At 40.3% G+C, this 16880-nt stretch overlaps 1 protein-coding gene across 1 annotated transcript; it reads left to right on the top strand.

Moving 5' to 3' along the window:
- Positions 1 to 7: 7 nt before the first annotated feature.
- On the top strand, positions 8 to 16880 carry cc2d1a (coiled-coil and C2 domain containing 1A). Its single transcript, XM_044346095.1, has 28 exons — positions 8 to 93; positions 1109 to 1181; positions 1298 to 1433; positions 1539 to 1642; positions 2178 to 2423; positions 2595 to 2904; positions 3668 to 3777; positions 3902 to 3974; positions 4617 to 4742; positions 4853 to 4980; positions 5802 to 5874; positions 5957 to 6090; positions 6470 to 6557; positions 6672 to 6748; positions 6927 to 7022; positions 7922 to 8044; positions 8240 to 8298; positions 9285 to 9401; positions 10657 to 10730; positions 10921 to 10979; positions 11094 to 11245; positions 11362 to 11452; positions 11536 to 11691; positions 12456 to 12587; positions 12701 to 12827; positions 12941 to 13017; positions 13137 to 13184; positions 13278 to 16880. The coding sequence occupies exons 2-28, from the start codon at positions 1122 to 1124 to the stop codon at positions 13308 to 13310; spliced, it is 3009 nt and encodes a 1002-aa protein (XP_044202030.1). The 5' UTR covers positions 8 to 93; positions 1109 to 1121; the 3' UTR covers positions 13311 to 16880.

Genomic DNA, 16880 nt, shown 5'->3' with positions numbered 1-16880 from the left:
CACGTTAAATCACTCCTGTCTGTCTTTTTTGCTCTTTTTTCTGAGCCGTGTTCGACTTGAATAACCGAGTAACTCTGCGTGACAGCTGACAAGGTAAACAGCACATTCAGTAGCTGTTAGCTGTACACAGTTGCATTGAATGTTGTATTAGCTGTTAGCTAACATGAGGACCGAAGCTAAACAAGACAGTTTAAACTGTTTGATTTATCAATTATTATTATTTAAAACTATCATTGAAAGGCACATAGCGGCTGCTGCACCACGCTGAAGTTAGCCTCCGATTCGGGGTCAAGGGGAAAGTTAAGGAAAACATAGCTTAAATAATGATATTCTGCGGCTAATTCTCCGTTTTATTCACCACTCACACTTATGAAAAAGTGTTAGACATCGTAGCAAAAGCCTTAACACTGTTTAAATCCACTTTCGGATTTGTGGAACCTTTATTCTATTTGTGAAAACAAATAAACAGCGATTTCACTGCATTTTCCCCATTCAGACCACATTAGACCAGGTCCAGATCAAAAACCACTATACTTAGACACAACAAATCTGGACTAGATTAACAAGGAGATTCCAGAGACTCATTAAAACACAGTTTCAGATTTGTGAAATCTTTATTCTATTTGTGAAAACAGAAAAAAGGTTGATTGCGCTGATATTTCTTCATCCAGACCACTTTAAACCAGGCCCAGATCAAAAACCACTTTACTTAGACTTGTCAAATCTGGACTAGGTTATTATTATTCATATTTGATAAGTCTAAGTATACTGTTTTTTGGATGGAAAAAAGCAGTGAAATTGACCTTTTTTCTGTTTTCTTAAGCAATATAAAGGTTTCACAAATTTGAAAGTGGGTTTAAACAGCGTTAAGGCACTTTTTCATAAGTGTAAGTGGTGAAAAAACGAAAAATCAGCCTCTAAATATCATTATATATGTTTCCCTTGACTTTTCCCGTAACCTTGAATCAGAAGCTGTGAATCAGAGTCTAATTTCAGCTTTGAGGCTGCTGATGAGTCAGTGCTGACTTTGGATTCTGTCACTTATCGTCATCAACTTTCTTCTTTTTCTTTAATGTCTCAATTAATTAAATCCCTCATTAACTTTCAGGTAGTAAAAGCTTATGAGTCGCAGTCGGAACCCTAACCCTCCCCGGGGTCAAGGGGCAGCGCGAGCCAAACAGGTAACACCCCTCACGTCTAATTATAAGAAGAAGAAGAAGTGAGAATGATACCCCTCAGCTGTCAACAACAGGTACGATTTAGCAGCTCTCTCCGTGTCTGTTTCGGTTTGTTTCAGATGGGGCTGCTGCTCGACTTGTCCCCGGATGGAGGAATGGATGATGATGGGAATGATGAAGAGCTGGAGGCAGAGCTGCTCAGTCTGGTGGGAGGTGGAGGAGGAAGATCACAAGGGAGGAAAAGTGAAGGCAGAGGTGAGAAGGACAGGAGGAGTCTTTTTTTTTTTCTTAGTGTAAACTATAGTTTCTCTCTGTCTCATCGATATGCTACTGACATTCATTTATTTTTCTTATGTTCAGCTCCTGTTCCCATGACTGAAATAGAGCAGATGGCAGCTCTTTGTATGAAAGACCTGGATGATGAGGAAATCGGGGATGAAGATTTGGATGATGAAGATCTGCTGGTAACACACACACTCTTTTTTATCCCTGCTAGAGCTGAAACAATTAGTTGATTAATTGACCAGCTTACAGAAAATTAATTAGCAATTTTTGTAAAGACTATTTTTTGGGCATTTTTGCCTTTATTGGACAGTCAACAGTGAAGTGACTGATAGGAAACAAGGGAAGAGAGATAGATGACATGTAACAAAGGTCCCTAGCTGGAATCAAACCAGGAACATTGTGGTTATGTAGCATACGCAATAACCGTTCGGCTGCGGGGGTGCTCCAAATGACAACAATTTTGATACTGGATTCATTGTGTCATTTTACAAGATACCAATGAATACCTTTGGGTTTTGGACTTTGGTTGGACAAAACTAGCAATTTTAAGACATCGTCTTGGGCTCTTACAAACTGTGACGAAACAGATAAATTGATAATTAAATATAATTCTTAGTTGCAGCCTTAAACACTTTTATTTCACTTAGCTGTTGAATTGCTTTAAACGTTTGATTTTTTTCTGAACTGTAAACATTTTTGTGTCTCTGTACATAGGCAGAATTGAATGAGGTTTTAGAGGAAGATGAGGGAGAAACTCCTGCTCCCACCCCTCCTGCCGTCACGCCAACTGCTCCTAAAGTGAATGTTACATCCCACTCTGCTCCTCCTGCTGCTCCCAGTGGTGCAACTGGGTTGGAGTCCCGCCTATTGGAGCGCATTGAAATGTATAAGACTGCCATCTCCAATGCCAAGGCTGCGGGGGAGACTAGCAAAGTTCGAAGATATGACCGTGGGTTAAAGGTAAAATAGAGAAGAAGAAGGGGAAACACCTCATTACAAGCTGATCCCCAAACTTTGCTTTCATTCAAAGCTTTTGGAAGTCTGCCTCTTGTATATGATTCTTTGCATATTTGTTCTCTCTAATGTTGAAGGCATATAATATGTTCATAATTCTTGTCTCTTCAACCCTAGACATTGCAGTCCATGTTAACATCTGTTAGGAAAGGAAAACCAGTCAATGAGGAGGAGATTCCACCTCCTGTCGCTCTTGGCGGAAAGCCCAACACTGCAGCCGAGTCTGAATCGATCAAGGAACAGCCAGAGCCCACGCTGATGCCCTCTCCTCCCACCAATCAGAAACCTTTAAGGGAGGCTGCACCGACAGCTCCTAATAATAAGCCGCTCCATCTGACCCCACCCCAAAAGCCTGCTGCTGCTGTCACCCCAGAAACACCTGCTATCTCGCCGCTCACCCCCAGCCAGCCTGACGCACAGCACTCAGGTAAACAGACACATGATCACATGCCACATAATTACAGGAAGTGTCTCCAACTTGCCACTTCTTCTTTGTATTGTGTACTGGATGTACACAAGTACAGCTGTGGCGTTGTTGGTCCACTCTGACAAACACTATAACGTCATAAATGTCATTCAATAATATGCACTGCAGCTCAAAGGGATTGAATGAGTATTGATCATTTTATTCATGCCAGTTAGACAAAATAGCTGAAACCCCTTTGGACCATTTTGACTTTGGTGGTGACTTGTTCTGTGGTACAATCCCGATGTCAGGCTTAATATATTTATTTACCTCTACCAGAAATCTTTAAAATTTGTCAGTTTGTTGTTCTTTCTACTCAGCTGCTCAGTCTGCTCCCAGTAAACCTATGTTTACTGTGTTGTTGCTATTTTAAGAGTCGCTTGCTTTCTTCATTAAAAAAATAATACTTTGTAGGTCTTTTAAGTGCTGATCAGACAGCAATTTTAAGACATTTCTCTTGGCTTTGGTAATTGATATGGATTTATTTATTATCTTATTAAATAACCTTTATTTGACAACAGTCATTAGCGAAAACAACAAGAACAACCACAGAATCAGTATTTCTCATTTGTTACCGCTCAGACAGTCACATGCAGATGTCCCCGCTAAATGTCACTGTGATCCTCCTTAGCTTTTAAACCAACCATTCCTTTTGTTGTGCTTTCTATTTTGTTCTTCTCTCCTCTCTACACAAACACGGATCTTTGCCTTCATTCCGTTTTAGAGCTGAAACAGGCCGTGTTGTCCAGACAGAGGGAGTATAAGATGGCTGCCATACACGCCAAACAGAGCGGCGACATTGACCAGGCCAAACAGCACTACCTCATTGCCAAGGTAACAGAACCGACAACAATGTTATCACATGAATAAATCTTTTCTGTTTGTGTGAGTGTATAATTGACAGGTGAAACTTGTGAGAAAAAGTCAATTCTAATAGAGTTGACCTCCATTTATACAGAAGCTGGACATGATGGTGGAGGCACTGGACGGAGGCAAACCAATAGATCTGAGCTCACTGCCGCCACCTCCTGGTTAGTGTAACGACTTTAAAGGAATGCTTTACCTAAAGTTGTGACTTTTGTCTTAATTACTCACCCAACATATCCTGAAATTCTTAGGTTTTACTCAGGCTTCCTCATAGAGAACGGAGCTCCCAAAAGAGGTATCGCTTTCTTGATACAGTAAATTAGATTAAAGACTAATTTAAAGAACCCACAAAAGTCCCGAAAAGCTTATCAAACGGATTTTGTAACTATAATCCAGTTCTTGGGTATCCAGTTGCATGAATGTCCCAACACATTTTTACTGAAATGAAATTGTTCTGAAAAATACTGTAAGCATGTCACACGCCTGATTCCACACATGCACTGAACTGGAGGCTCACCTCCAACTCGTCTATTGAGCCTGAGTCCTCGTCAGTCACTGAATGGCTACCCTTATACTTTTATCACAGCAGTTAATACTGTTTTTAGAGATTAAAAGACTAACATTTTTATTACATTTACTTGAGCTTAAGCGCCACACACAATTATTTAAATAAAGATTGCTATTTTGAAAGACACCGTCTTCAATCTGTTTCCTTCTCTTGTTCTCTCTACGTCTTCTTCTTTCAATTCAATCCCTATGTGCTGATTGTCTTCAACTCATGTCCACTGCTGTCTTATCATCCACAGGAGACGCAGTAGCAGAGCACCGTGCGCCTCCTCCTCCTCAGTCTTCCTCTAAACCCGCTGCCCCTGCTGCTCCTGCTGCTCCTGCTGCCCCCACTGCTCCTGCACCCACCCACGTGGCCCCTGCCGGTAAGACTCAAGGAGCCCTGATCCTTCCTTCAGTCTAGTTAGCATAGTGCAGGTGATTAAAACTGTATTATGTTGAATTTTAAAATAAAGTGTGTGTGTGTCCTGCAAAGACCTGCCTGCTCCCAGAAGTTTGGCAGAAGCCCTGCAGCAGAGGATGGACATATACAAGTCAGCAGCAGAGGGAGCCAAGAGCAAAGGAGATGACCGTAAGGCCCGCATGCACCAGCGCATTGTTAAGGTACACACCATACTCTTAAAATTTTGAAGTTACAGTTTAAAAAAGGCAGTTTTTTTTCCAAAGGTGTTGTATAATTCAATCAAATAAGGCACTGAATATTGTCAGAAATTCTTAAAACAGCTATTTGTGATGAATCTCATGATCCTGCTTTTTTTTTTATGGTGTGTTTTCCTTATTTAAGCATGACTCACTTTATTTTGACTGGAAATACTCTCTGTAGCTTTGACTGTAACTACTACTGTTGCTCATTTCACCAACCAGAATAACTTTCAATAAGTTCTGCGTTGTTCTCTGAGGATTGTTGAAAGGCACTGTGCAAAAAATAAAAAACCTGTAAATAAAGCAGAATCGGCTGAGGGTGAAGAAGAACACAGAGGCAAGAGCATGAAAGAGTAAAAAAAAACAAGAACATGAAAAGAATTTTATATACAGCAGGATGTATAAAAAGGAAGAAAAATAGTTGTGGGGCATATGTATCGCTTTTGTAAGAGTGGAAGCACATTGATGACATTGATTTGTATGTGGGAGTTAGTGCTGTGTTGTTCCTTTGTTCTGTTTATCTTTATTTGTAAGAATTTGTTTTTTGGTTAAGCCCTCTTGTTTTTGTGTTCGAGTGGGGTGAGAATGGAAGTTGTGTGCTTGCAAATAGGCTGTATTTTATCTGATTTACAGTGCTGATGATGGGAAAGAACATGGAGAACAGCAATTCAGGAATGCAAAGTCAAAGACTAATTATACCAGTATATAAGAGCATCTGAATGTGGAATTTTCCTTTAATAAGTGATAACTGAATTATCAATCATCTTCTCCTTTCTCAATAGCAATATCAGGATGCCATCAGAGCTCACAAAGCTGGACGACCTGTCAGCTTGTCTGATCTACCTGTGCCACCAGGTATGTTTCTGAATCCTGAAGGCGTGTATCACTGGATTTTGGATCTAAGATGTATTAAGTCAATTGTGTGTTGCTCTCCTAGGCTGCCCACCACTCCAGGGCTCAGAGGGGGGTCAGCAGAACTTCATGGGTGTCCTGGAAACAGCTATGAAAATAGCTAATCAGGATGCAGACGCAGAGGATGAAGAAGAGGATGGTCCAAGAGAGGCTGCCAAGGTAAACACATAAATAAACAAATAAAGGCACCACCAAATGGTCACATTGTTATAATGAAGCCAAGGAGTCTGGTTGGTTGCCTTTCAAACATACAGTTGCTTTAAACCAAAGCTATCAATGTTTTATTGTTTGTCCTCCCAGCTTCTGTGTTGTATGTGAATCATTATCATTGAATTATCAGTTTTCAGGAACAGGAACAGTGATTGTATATTAAATATAATTCAGGCTTAGCTTTTAAGATCATTTAAAATATTAAATTGAGCTCACAAATGTCTCAAGATATAGCAGTTTACAGTATGAGGACAACATAGTGCTTTGAAATCTTGTTGTGTATTGCATTTGTCTCATGATCCTAACTGGATATTTTCTTTCTCTGCAGCCTGCAGTGCATCCATCCACCCAGAAAGCGAAATCTCCAGCTCCTCAGGCCCCTAGAGGCTCCTCAGCTCCAAAACTGGGACCTAAAGGTGTGTTTTGATTGGTTTGTGTGCCGGCATGCACCTCCGCGCCTGCATGTATAAAGCGTTTGAGTGCTACATGAGGCAGATTTTTACTTATTTTTCTCTTAATTATCCTTGTAGCCCAGCAGCAAGTGGATTTCTTGTCGCTAAGGCGACAGGCTTTTTTGCGTGCAGCACTGCGCTCCAAACAGATGAAGGTAAGCTGTTGACTTTTTCTATCTTTATTTTATTTATTTTTTTCTGTAGATGGATTTCCCGCCATCTTTGTGTTTTTGTGCGATGTCATTACAACAGCTGCCTGTTGTTTTATTGGAGACTTGAACATCTGTTTCTGTGGTTTGATTGTTGTGTCTGCTGTTGCTTGGTTGTTTGTAGGACATGACAGGAGCAGCGCAGCACCTCAGACACGCCAAGGGAATCGACCCCATGATCAACGCTGCCAAATCTGGCCTACCCGTTGACATCACCAAGGTGCTAAATATATTCTCAATAACTAATGAAATCCAAGAAGATAGAGGGCAAGTTTCCCACTTACATACTCACAGCTGCTACATGTTTGGTCCTCTCTCTCCCTCTCCCTCTCTCTCTCTCTCTCTCTCTCTCTCTCTCTCTCTTTCTCTCTCTCTCTCTCTCTCTCTCTCTCTCTCTCTCTGTCTCTCTCTGTCTCTCTCTCTGTCTCTCTCTCTCTGTGTGTGTGGGTGTGTGTTGAACAAGTTTACACAGGAGCAACTGAATGTGTGAGGTGTGTTAACATGGGGCGAAATAAAAGCACCTTCATGCTCATGGTGGTCTCACCTTCTGTGTGTTTGTGTCTATTTCCGTGTTAGTGTGTGTGTGTGTGTGTGTGTGTGTGTGTGATGTGTGTATATTTCCAGTGTGATTTCCGCTATTCATTTCTCATACAGTTGCCACTTATCCCATATGACTTTCTTTCATTTTGCTTCATATAACTCATGAGTTTCTCTCTGGCTCTGTCTCACTGTGTATTTACAAGGAATATTATATTGTGCCTCTGTTAGTTTGTCTTCTTGTTGGTCTGTAGGATATCACACAAGCTTAGAAAAGGATATTCATCATTTCTAGCGCACAGATCAGTGGGAAGGCTTCTGGCAAAGGAACAGTTGATGAGATTTTGGTGCATGCTTGATTTGGGTTTCTCCAAACTGTTGTAAATCATAAATGAATATGTGTAGGGTAAAAAAAAAATCAATTGAACTTATAACTGAGGTGTTTGTAATGTCTTTTGGTATAAAAGCAAGTTAGCAGATATTTGTGTTCTCTGAGATTTTAAGATCTTTTTTTAATCTCTCTTTGCCCTGTACACATTTTTTTGTTTCTCAGCACATTTGTAATTGTCTCCTTCCCAACAGATTCCTAGCGCTCCAGTCAGTGAGGATGACTACTCCCTGGCTCGTTCCCGTACCTCCCCTCTCTCCCCTCGCTCCAGTGAGCAGTACCGCGGTCTCATGGATCTTTTGCGGAAGCAGCATGAGGTTAGAATACACCTCTCCCTCATACTGATGTGGATATCATACAGTAGTTGCATTTATGCTCCTAATGCTTCTTCATCACTTTTCTAGTTGTGCAACTTTTTAAACAGACATATTTTGAATCAAGATTGTTTTGTGTCTAACTAATCGTCTGTTTTCTTTGCCACACCCTGTTTTGTTCTCTATCTCAATCTTCAGAAATGTTTGAATCACTCTCAACAGACCATGCAGACAGGCAATGTGGGCGAGGCTCTAAAGTAAGAAACATCTCTCATTAGTCTGTTTGTGTGTGTGAGTTTTCGTAAGTATGTCATCTGCAGCCATGTTGGAATTTAAAGCCTTCTCTTTGCTGGTGCTTGAAATTGAGCTATATGCAAGTGTAACTCAATTTAAATGATTTTTTTATTAAAATTGTAATTGATAATTTGGGTATCATTGCACCATTGAATAACAATAATAATAATAATCAATCTGTTGTACTCACAACTAAGGTTCTTCACAATTTTTCTCATCATAAAAGCATCACAGGCGGCAAATAAGATGACAAATGCAATCATTATTTAATAGAGCCCAGTACATTGTCTTCAACTGCTTTTCCTCTATGACCATCAAATACTTAAAGGAAATCATTTCTTATGACAGAAAAGCAGTAAAACACACCAGTTATCATATTTGAGAAACAAATTATATTTTTACTCACTAAACAACTTATCAGATTCATATATTTTTTAAATGATCTTCAATTAATTTATATTAATGTACTTATTGAACTATCATTTAAGCACTTGTGGAGTGTGATGTCATTATGGCAAAACACAGACTGCGATTTTACTGTTTATCTCCACGGAGCATCTCATCACCATAATAGATACAGTGTTACTTTCGTGTCACACTGCATATTTTGCATGTTTTTCACATACATTTAACTGGGCATACATTAGACTTTTTCGGTCTGCACGGCTTCCCTTTTCTTCGCAAATATTCTTTGTAAAATATTGTCATTGCTTAGAAACAGAATGTGGTATTTTCACATGATGATGCTCCTAAATGTCTTGTGTGATCCAAAAAATTCAGAAAATGCAGAAATACATGTGGTCTTTTGAGCAAATAGAGCTGTTTGGTGCAGTGTGACAGCTGTCTATGCAGAAATCAGACCTGTGACATTTCAGGAACCAGGCCATCTCAATCTCAATATGAGAGATGTGTGAGTATTTGTGTGTAAGGAACATCTGTCTGTCCCCAGGTGTGAGAAGCTTGTTGAGGAGTCTCTGAAGAACATTGAGATACTGAAGAACGCCCACGCCAAGGGCCACCCAGTCCCCAAGTGCCGCACTGAGGAGAGAACCTTCAACACCGCCAAGTCAGCAACAAACTCATAGAATACATTCAAATTCATAGTGGATAATATATCATTATATATTCTTTCTGAATTCTTTCTTGTTCCCCATAAAAACAGAAAATGTCAAAACTTTTTGAACAGGAAATTCCCAAAAGCCATATTCTCACTTCAGCTAAAATCTGCAATACAATTTCAAAAGAAGCAGAAGTGGTTACTGGGTTCGGAGTTGCATTTATGTGTGTTCACTCATACAAATCCTGTTTCCCTTGTGTGCAATGTCATGACGCAGGTGGTATTGGTAAAATGATTTGTTGTTAGGTCTAGGGGGATTTAACTGCACCAGCTACTAACAGACCACAATATTAATGCAACAACACTTAATGCTTTCTGCTGCCAATCAGCAAAGGGATGCAGGCCATACCCCCCGGGGAGCTCGACCTGCTTTCCACAGCCACCGATATTATCTTATATAATGGTGATTGTGTATATTATGTTGGTCAATAAGTAACAAATAATTGCGGTACAAAAATGCGGAAGATATATTTTGGAAACTGTTGCCATTACACAGTTTGTTCAACAGAGAGCACTAACGGCTTATTCATTTTAATTTATTTAACTGTAAAATGTTCGGCTCACTTCCTATCTTGGTGACAATTATTTAATAGCCAAATTTTAGGGGCCCTTATCAAAAATGTTTGTGTTTTAAGAAAAAAAAAAGAATATCTGCTATATTGTTATATTGTTAAATTTTCTAACATCAATAAATATCAGACTCAAAAATCTAGTATCAGTCAAGCTCTCCTAAATATGTGACAGCTAAAGGATACCAACAGTCTATGAAACCAGCAGTTTGTCCCACTGCAACATGAAAAATACATCAGTCAATAGATCAATGGATGGATCAAAAAGCCTATTTTATTGTGATTTTAAGGATTTATAATCTCTCTTTTTATGAAACACTATGAAGGCTGTCCTTTATATTAAATTATTTAGATTCGCTTGCATCAGGTGTTCAATTATGAAAACATCTTTTTAGACAAGAATAGAATTACTTTCCCCAGCTAGAGCTGTAGATGAGTCAGAGTGACTCACTGTGACTCACTCTGGCTCTGCTCCAGTATCATACCAAGCTAACAGCAAGGTGACTCTGGCACTGACTCATTCAGCAGACAGAGCTGTTTGGCTCCCAGTGATGCTGACAGGTTGATGTCTGTCACTCATGACGCTGGTTCTGAATAGTCATGACTTCTGTTTTTTGGGGGTTTTTTTTCTTTAGGATCTACACCAACCTGACGCCTAATGACCTGGTACTGTACATCATCAAAGCCATCAACCTACCAGCTCCCTCAGGTAGGCAGATCTGAAATAACCTGAAAGTAATTACCTTGAACTTATTAAGAAGGACGGCTCCGCAATTGACTGCAAACCAGACACCTCTGAAGTTGTGGTGGTCCACTCTTCAATCCATCAATCAATCCATCAGTCCATCAATCAATCATGTTTATGTACTATTTATGTACACTTACATCTCTCCCTCAAGGTGTCTCACCTAATGATCTGGATGCCAGCGTGAAGTTTGAGTTTCCTTTTCCCAGTTCGGTAAGAATCTTTCACACTCAGAGAGGAGATTATGGATGTTTCACTTTGTTTTTTATGTGGATGTGTTTTAATTCATTCATTTATGTGTGTGTGTGTGTGTGTGTGTGTGTGTAGGAGGAGGCACAGAGGGACAAAACCAGCACAGTAAAGAACACAAACAGTCCAGAGTTTAAAGAGCAGTTTAAACTCAACATCAACCGGACGCACAGAGGCTTTAAACGAGTCGTCCAGTCCAAAGGCATCAAGTTTGAAATCATCCACAAGGGGTAAAAACCACAACTGCTTTGGGGCAGTAGAGGCAGTGGCTACATTGTTTATCTGTTTGATTTATGCTGTAAATGTAATAATCATCAGTCGCATTCTTCTCTCTGTGTGTTTACAGAGGCCTCTTTAAAACAGACAAAGTAGTGGGCACAGCTCACCTGAAGCTAGAGGGTCTAGAGAACCACTGTGAAATCAGAGACATTATAGAGGCAAGTGTTAATAACATGTCAACACAAATTCATACACACACGTACACAGCAGTTCTGTCTAACAGTGTGCATGTGTTTCTCAGGTGATGGATGGACGTAAAGCCACAGGCGGCAAGCTGGAGGTGAGGGTGAAGATCAGAGAACCTTTATCAGCAGTGGATCTCCAGCCGGTGACGGAGAAGTGGCTGGTTCTCGAAGCAGTCTCTCCCCTTTCTCCTCCAGAGAGGCAAAAGGAACGGGTGAGTAGATGACCTGTATGTCAGTGGGTTGGTGGGAGGAAACTGCAGCAGAGCAAATCCCTGTCTTTGTGTCTGAGTGGGTTTCCTCCAGAGGACACAAGAAGAACATACAAAGAGGTCAGGCTCGCAGTCAGGACCTTCTTGTGTGACATTACTTTGCTAAACATTGAGCCACTGCGCCATCTTAAAAACTGGACATACTGTAAGTGTCAGAACACAAGCCAGTGTCAAGGCTTCAGTGTGCTACAACCGGAGTGCTTGTTGGATCGTCAAAGAGCGTCTGAAATGTCACCTGACACCTTTACAACGTCAAAATTTTTGTAATTTTTCGAATCTAACAATCATGCCCACCTCATACAGTGATTGAAAGTGTTTAATTTCTCTCTCAAGTTTTCTTTTTTTCACGCTTTGCACAGTTACTTCTGGCACTTTTCGTGTATCCAACCAAACAATGTTAATACTATGAAGGAGAAACTGTCCCGAAGTGTTTGTCGCTATCCAAATCTAAGCAACCGTCTGATGGCAGGTTTTTCTCCATGCCTATTAGTGTGGCCATTCAGAACAGCTACAAACACTGGGTGAGACTTTGTATGGACTAGTTTGAGCCAAGCATAACCCCACCCTCTGAATATTTGCTGCCATCCTGTAGTCCCTTTTGTACAGCCTGTAAAGGCAGTTGAACCAAAATGCAACAAGACTGGGACAAAATGATCTTGACTCTGCCAGTACAGTGATGTCTGTGTGTGTGTGTTTGTATGAATCAGGCTCCGTCTCCTCGGTCAAACCCCAGACATGAAGCAAGCAGCCGGAGCAGTCATCCCAACAACTCTCCTCCGCACTACAAACTCCACAGCTTCAGCCTCCTCAACTATGACAAGGAGCGGCTGGAGAGAAAGGTAATTGTTTGTTTGTGTGTGATCTAAGCCCATGCACAACACCCAATTCTCTAATATTTGAAATGGCCCAAAGGCGTCAAGGTCTTGTCAGTCATTACACCTGTCCCGCTCAGATTGCAGAGTACCGAAGGAACCGGCGCGATCCCCCTCCTGACGTCATCCATCAATACAAAGAGGTCACACACAGGCTGCAGTGGCAAAAAGCACAGCTGGAGCGAGCTTCTCCTGCTCTGCTTACAGGTAAAACACACATATACTGTATATGCCAACATATGAGTATACATCTCATCCTCTCATAAGTACATTTCTCTGGCGTGTACATTCAACCACATTATTCTTCACCATATGTGCAGAGTATGAAAATGTGCTGCGGCGCTTCGTCCAAGGACTCGCTGATTCTGTGAAGAAATACTCGAGCCAAGGCAACAGGGTGAGCACGGGGTCGGGGTCGACTGCTCCTCCAATGTGATCGCTGCTGCTCACTTGTGTTTGTGTTGTGTATGTTGTGTGTAATTTTGAAAAGTTTCCATACTTTTTTCCTGTTTATAGGAAGCTGCCAAGGATGCTCTGGGCAGGTTGAAGATGGTAGAGAGTGAGGTGACGATTATTATGTACTTTCAGTATAAAATGTTTATCATCTTCATATGTTTATACTGTATATTTATAGATATTTTTTTTTCTCCTCTTTAGCTGGAATCGCTGACAAGGAAACGTACTGGATGAGAGGAGCGAAGGGAGCAGAGACTTGGCTAGAGTACTGTTATATCATTTCTCTCTCTCTCTCTCTCATACACACTCATATACAAACACTACAGTCAGTACTTTAAGGACCTTTAGCATGATTCTATGCTGCCCATGTCCATGACAACTGCATGAAAGTACCTGCTAATTCTAGTCTATTAATTATACAACTTAACTTTTGGCACTTGTGGTTTGTCACCTGCCACGATAATGAAAACAACTCTGTAACTACAAAGGGACGTAAAAATGAAAGCAAGCATTAAAACGTGTTAGAAAGGATTATTTGCACTTAAACAAGACAAGCACTGAGGAAAACCGCTCCTAAAGTGCAGCTTTGCAGAGTTTTCCTGTACTCTGTTTACTGCTTTCTTCTATTCCCATCTTTTCTTTAAGAATTGTGGGTAAAGAGATCTGTCGGAAGATTTTACATTTGACACCAGTTCAGAGAGTCTTGTGGTGTCCATAGATGACCAAAAATGTGTGTGTGTGTGTGTGCTCTGAAGTGTGTTTAACCAATGGACTGAGGTGTTTTTAACCCCTTTTCCCATATTTTATGTGTGTAATGAGCTTAATCTAATCTGTCTGCTCCAGTGTTCCCAGATTACAGTAATCTGCTTCGTTTGGAGTGGTGTGATATGGGAATAAAAAAACGGGGCTTCGGGGCGCCGCAGCCTACATCCCATAATGAGGGATTAGTGTTTGTGTCACCAAGGAGACGACTAGATCAGACGTAGAGTCGCCTTTGGGGTTGGGGAGGGGAGGTGTTAACAGCGTGCCATGAATGTGGTAGAAGCTTAGCTCTGCTAAAGGACTGCTGCTTCTTCTTCTTCTTCTTCATCAGCTATTTCCTCTCTGTCGTCTTCTTCATCTTCACTTTTTTTCACACTAATTCCTTGACATTTATTCAGAGATTATTCAGAGTCTCGAGTAATAGACAGCTCCATTTGGATTTTCTTTAAACTCTTAAACAATGTTAAGTCCATTGCGCTGTCGATTAGAAAATAATTAACAGCAGCTGCATCAGTGTGCTGCTTTTTTCCACATGTTTTAATGTATGAGGTTTAATAAAACAGATTCTATCCCACTGAGCTCTCCAGTGGCAGCACAGTGGATGCTGAATAGTCTGCCCAAAGGAAGACAACCCAATATGTGTCAGTATGGCTGGGTAATTGCTCATTTCTATTTCTGTTCCCCCATAGACATTCCCGTCATTCCTCTCTACCTTATACTTTTTTGACTGTGAAGTCAACGGGACAAAATTCAGACAGATCCGTTAAAACTTTATAAGATGTGGATTGCAGCTGAGGCACCTTGAAACTCAGAAATCTAAATGTACAAAAACAGTAATCTGACAGATGTGTCATAGTTCTGCCATGTATTCTCTGTACGCTCTGTGTCATTGTCTGGACAGATGTTTCCTCTGCGTGTTTGACAACCTGCTAACCCGACAGCAGATTCTGTTGATGTGGATCCATGTTGACTGCAAACAGTCAGGATATAGCAGACTACATAAGATGAGCCTTTACTGTATGTTTTATATTTGACCCTCCGATGTGGATGATGTCGGTTAACTCCACTAATAGTTTTTTGGTCACGTGACAGAGCAGAGAATCATGTGTTTGCCTTAATCCACCCACTGCCTCACTCCATTAGCAAATAATCCTGGTTAAAGATGACCTGATATGGCCCGTCCCCCCCCTTTTTCTTTATCATAAGAGGATATCTTCTTACTCTTTATAAGTAGTACATTTTGTTGCTTTTGATCAGTTGATTTTTGTCAGATGGACAGGGCAGTGGAAGGACAGATTTTTCTTACAGGGAAATACTAAACTTAATCTTAATATGAGATGGAATTTAAATTACCATATCTGTGTCTTTGCAACTTTTAGCTCCTTAACTACAAATCATTTACACTAAACGTTTTGCTGACAATTTTTCAATGCGCACAATATCGTTTCAGATATTTTATGTATTTTTCCTACTGTTCCAGGCAGCCATTGTCATTTCCGTGCAGTAATCTATTAGCAGACTCTTGAAACTTGCTTGAGTTTGAGCCAAACATTTGGCTCGTCGAGTTGTGTAATTGATCAAAGTAAATCAAGTCTGCATTAATGTTTGTCAATACTGCATTATGTAGTTTAAATGCAGATTTATTTGAAAAGCTCTGCATTTAACTGACAAATATGATGCCGACATAATAGATTACACAAAGTCCATTACCAGTCCACTAGTTGATTTTCATACTGTATAGAAACCAAAGGCTGCATTAAAACGGCGCAAAACATTATTATTATTGCTGCAACTAACAGTCGGTTTTCATTATAATTGATTAAGCCACCGAATATTTTCTTGATTGATCATTTGGTTTATAAAATATCAGAAAACGAATGTGAAAAAATGTCCCTTTCAATTCCTTTAAACCCAAGAGGACATCTTCAAATTGCCTTTTACCGCCAACTAACAGTTCAAATCCCTAAAATAGGAGACAAAGAAAACCAACAAACCAACAAAACCTCACAATTTAGAAGCTTTGACTGGGGAACATTTGGTATTTTTGCTTTAAAAAAATGACGAACAATAATCGATTATCATTATCAGTTGTTTTCTCCTTACTGACCAATCAATTAATTGACTAATTGACATTTCTAAAACAGCAACATGGTTTGCAGAAGGACTAGCTGTGATGTAAACTGTTCGATTTGTCGTAAAAGAGCTAAAACATGCAAAGCCACTGATATGAAGCATAAGAAATATGATTGTGATTTGACACTGACGTTAAGTAAAGACTGACTGCTGCTGCGAAGCTCTGATGTAACTCCAGGTTGCAGCACTCGCATGTTTTAATGGCGCAAAAACTGCAACTATGCAGTACCCCTTTCATTCACCCCAAAGCTTTAACCCCACGTCACCTCCGACACACAAACACACACAAATACTCCTGCCAGATCACCCCACTCCTCCAGTAACCTCGTGGCCTTTGAGGCTGTCCTGTTGTCATAGAGACAAGCTCATCAGCATTCAGTGTGGTAGTTGGGTGGTCAGTGCCGGGCAGAGGGACATATTGTTAAAGTTTGTCCTGCTGGTGATTCACACTCCTTTCCCGCATATACAACACCACCACACTCTCCCTCTCACTCTCTCTCACTCTTTTGTTTTTTTTAGTTTGTTGGCTCTCTTCTCTTTTTTTATCCTTCTGTCATTTTGCTGCACTCCATTTAAAAAGGAGAAAGTTTGGTGAATTGTTAATCATTATTGTTGATATTTCTGTCCGTATCAGCTGCAGTAAATGTATTCGTCTGGGCTTGGGAAAATACTATTGTTGAACCTTTTGACATTTTTTTTTAATCTGTTGAGTGATGTAAGGGCAATCAATATAAATGTCATATTTATATACAGTATATAAACAGCATCATATGCTCTGTCTCTATTTTTAAGTGTAAGTCATGAGGATTTGTGGAGCTCCAAGTGGGAAAGTATGAAGGCCTGATTGTTCAGGCTTTATTATCTTATGTAAGAGGTTGGTGTTAAAATGAATAAAATGGTGAAAAAGTA

This window comes from Thunnus albacares, chromosome 3 (genome assembly GCF_914725855.1).
Source record: "Thunnus albacares chromosome 3, fThuAlb1.1, whole genome shotgun sequence".
NCBI lineage: Eukaryota > Metazoa > Chordata > Actinopteri > Scombriformes > Scombridae > Thunnus > Thunnus albacares.
The sequence above is the reverse complement of the archived record's forward strand: the minus strand, read 5'-3'. Positions and strand labels throughout refer to the sequence as shown.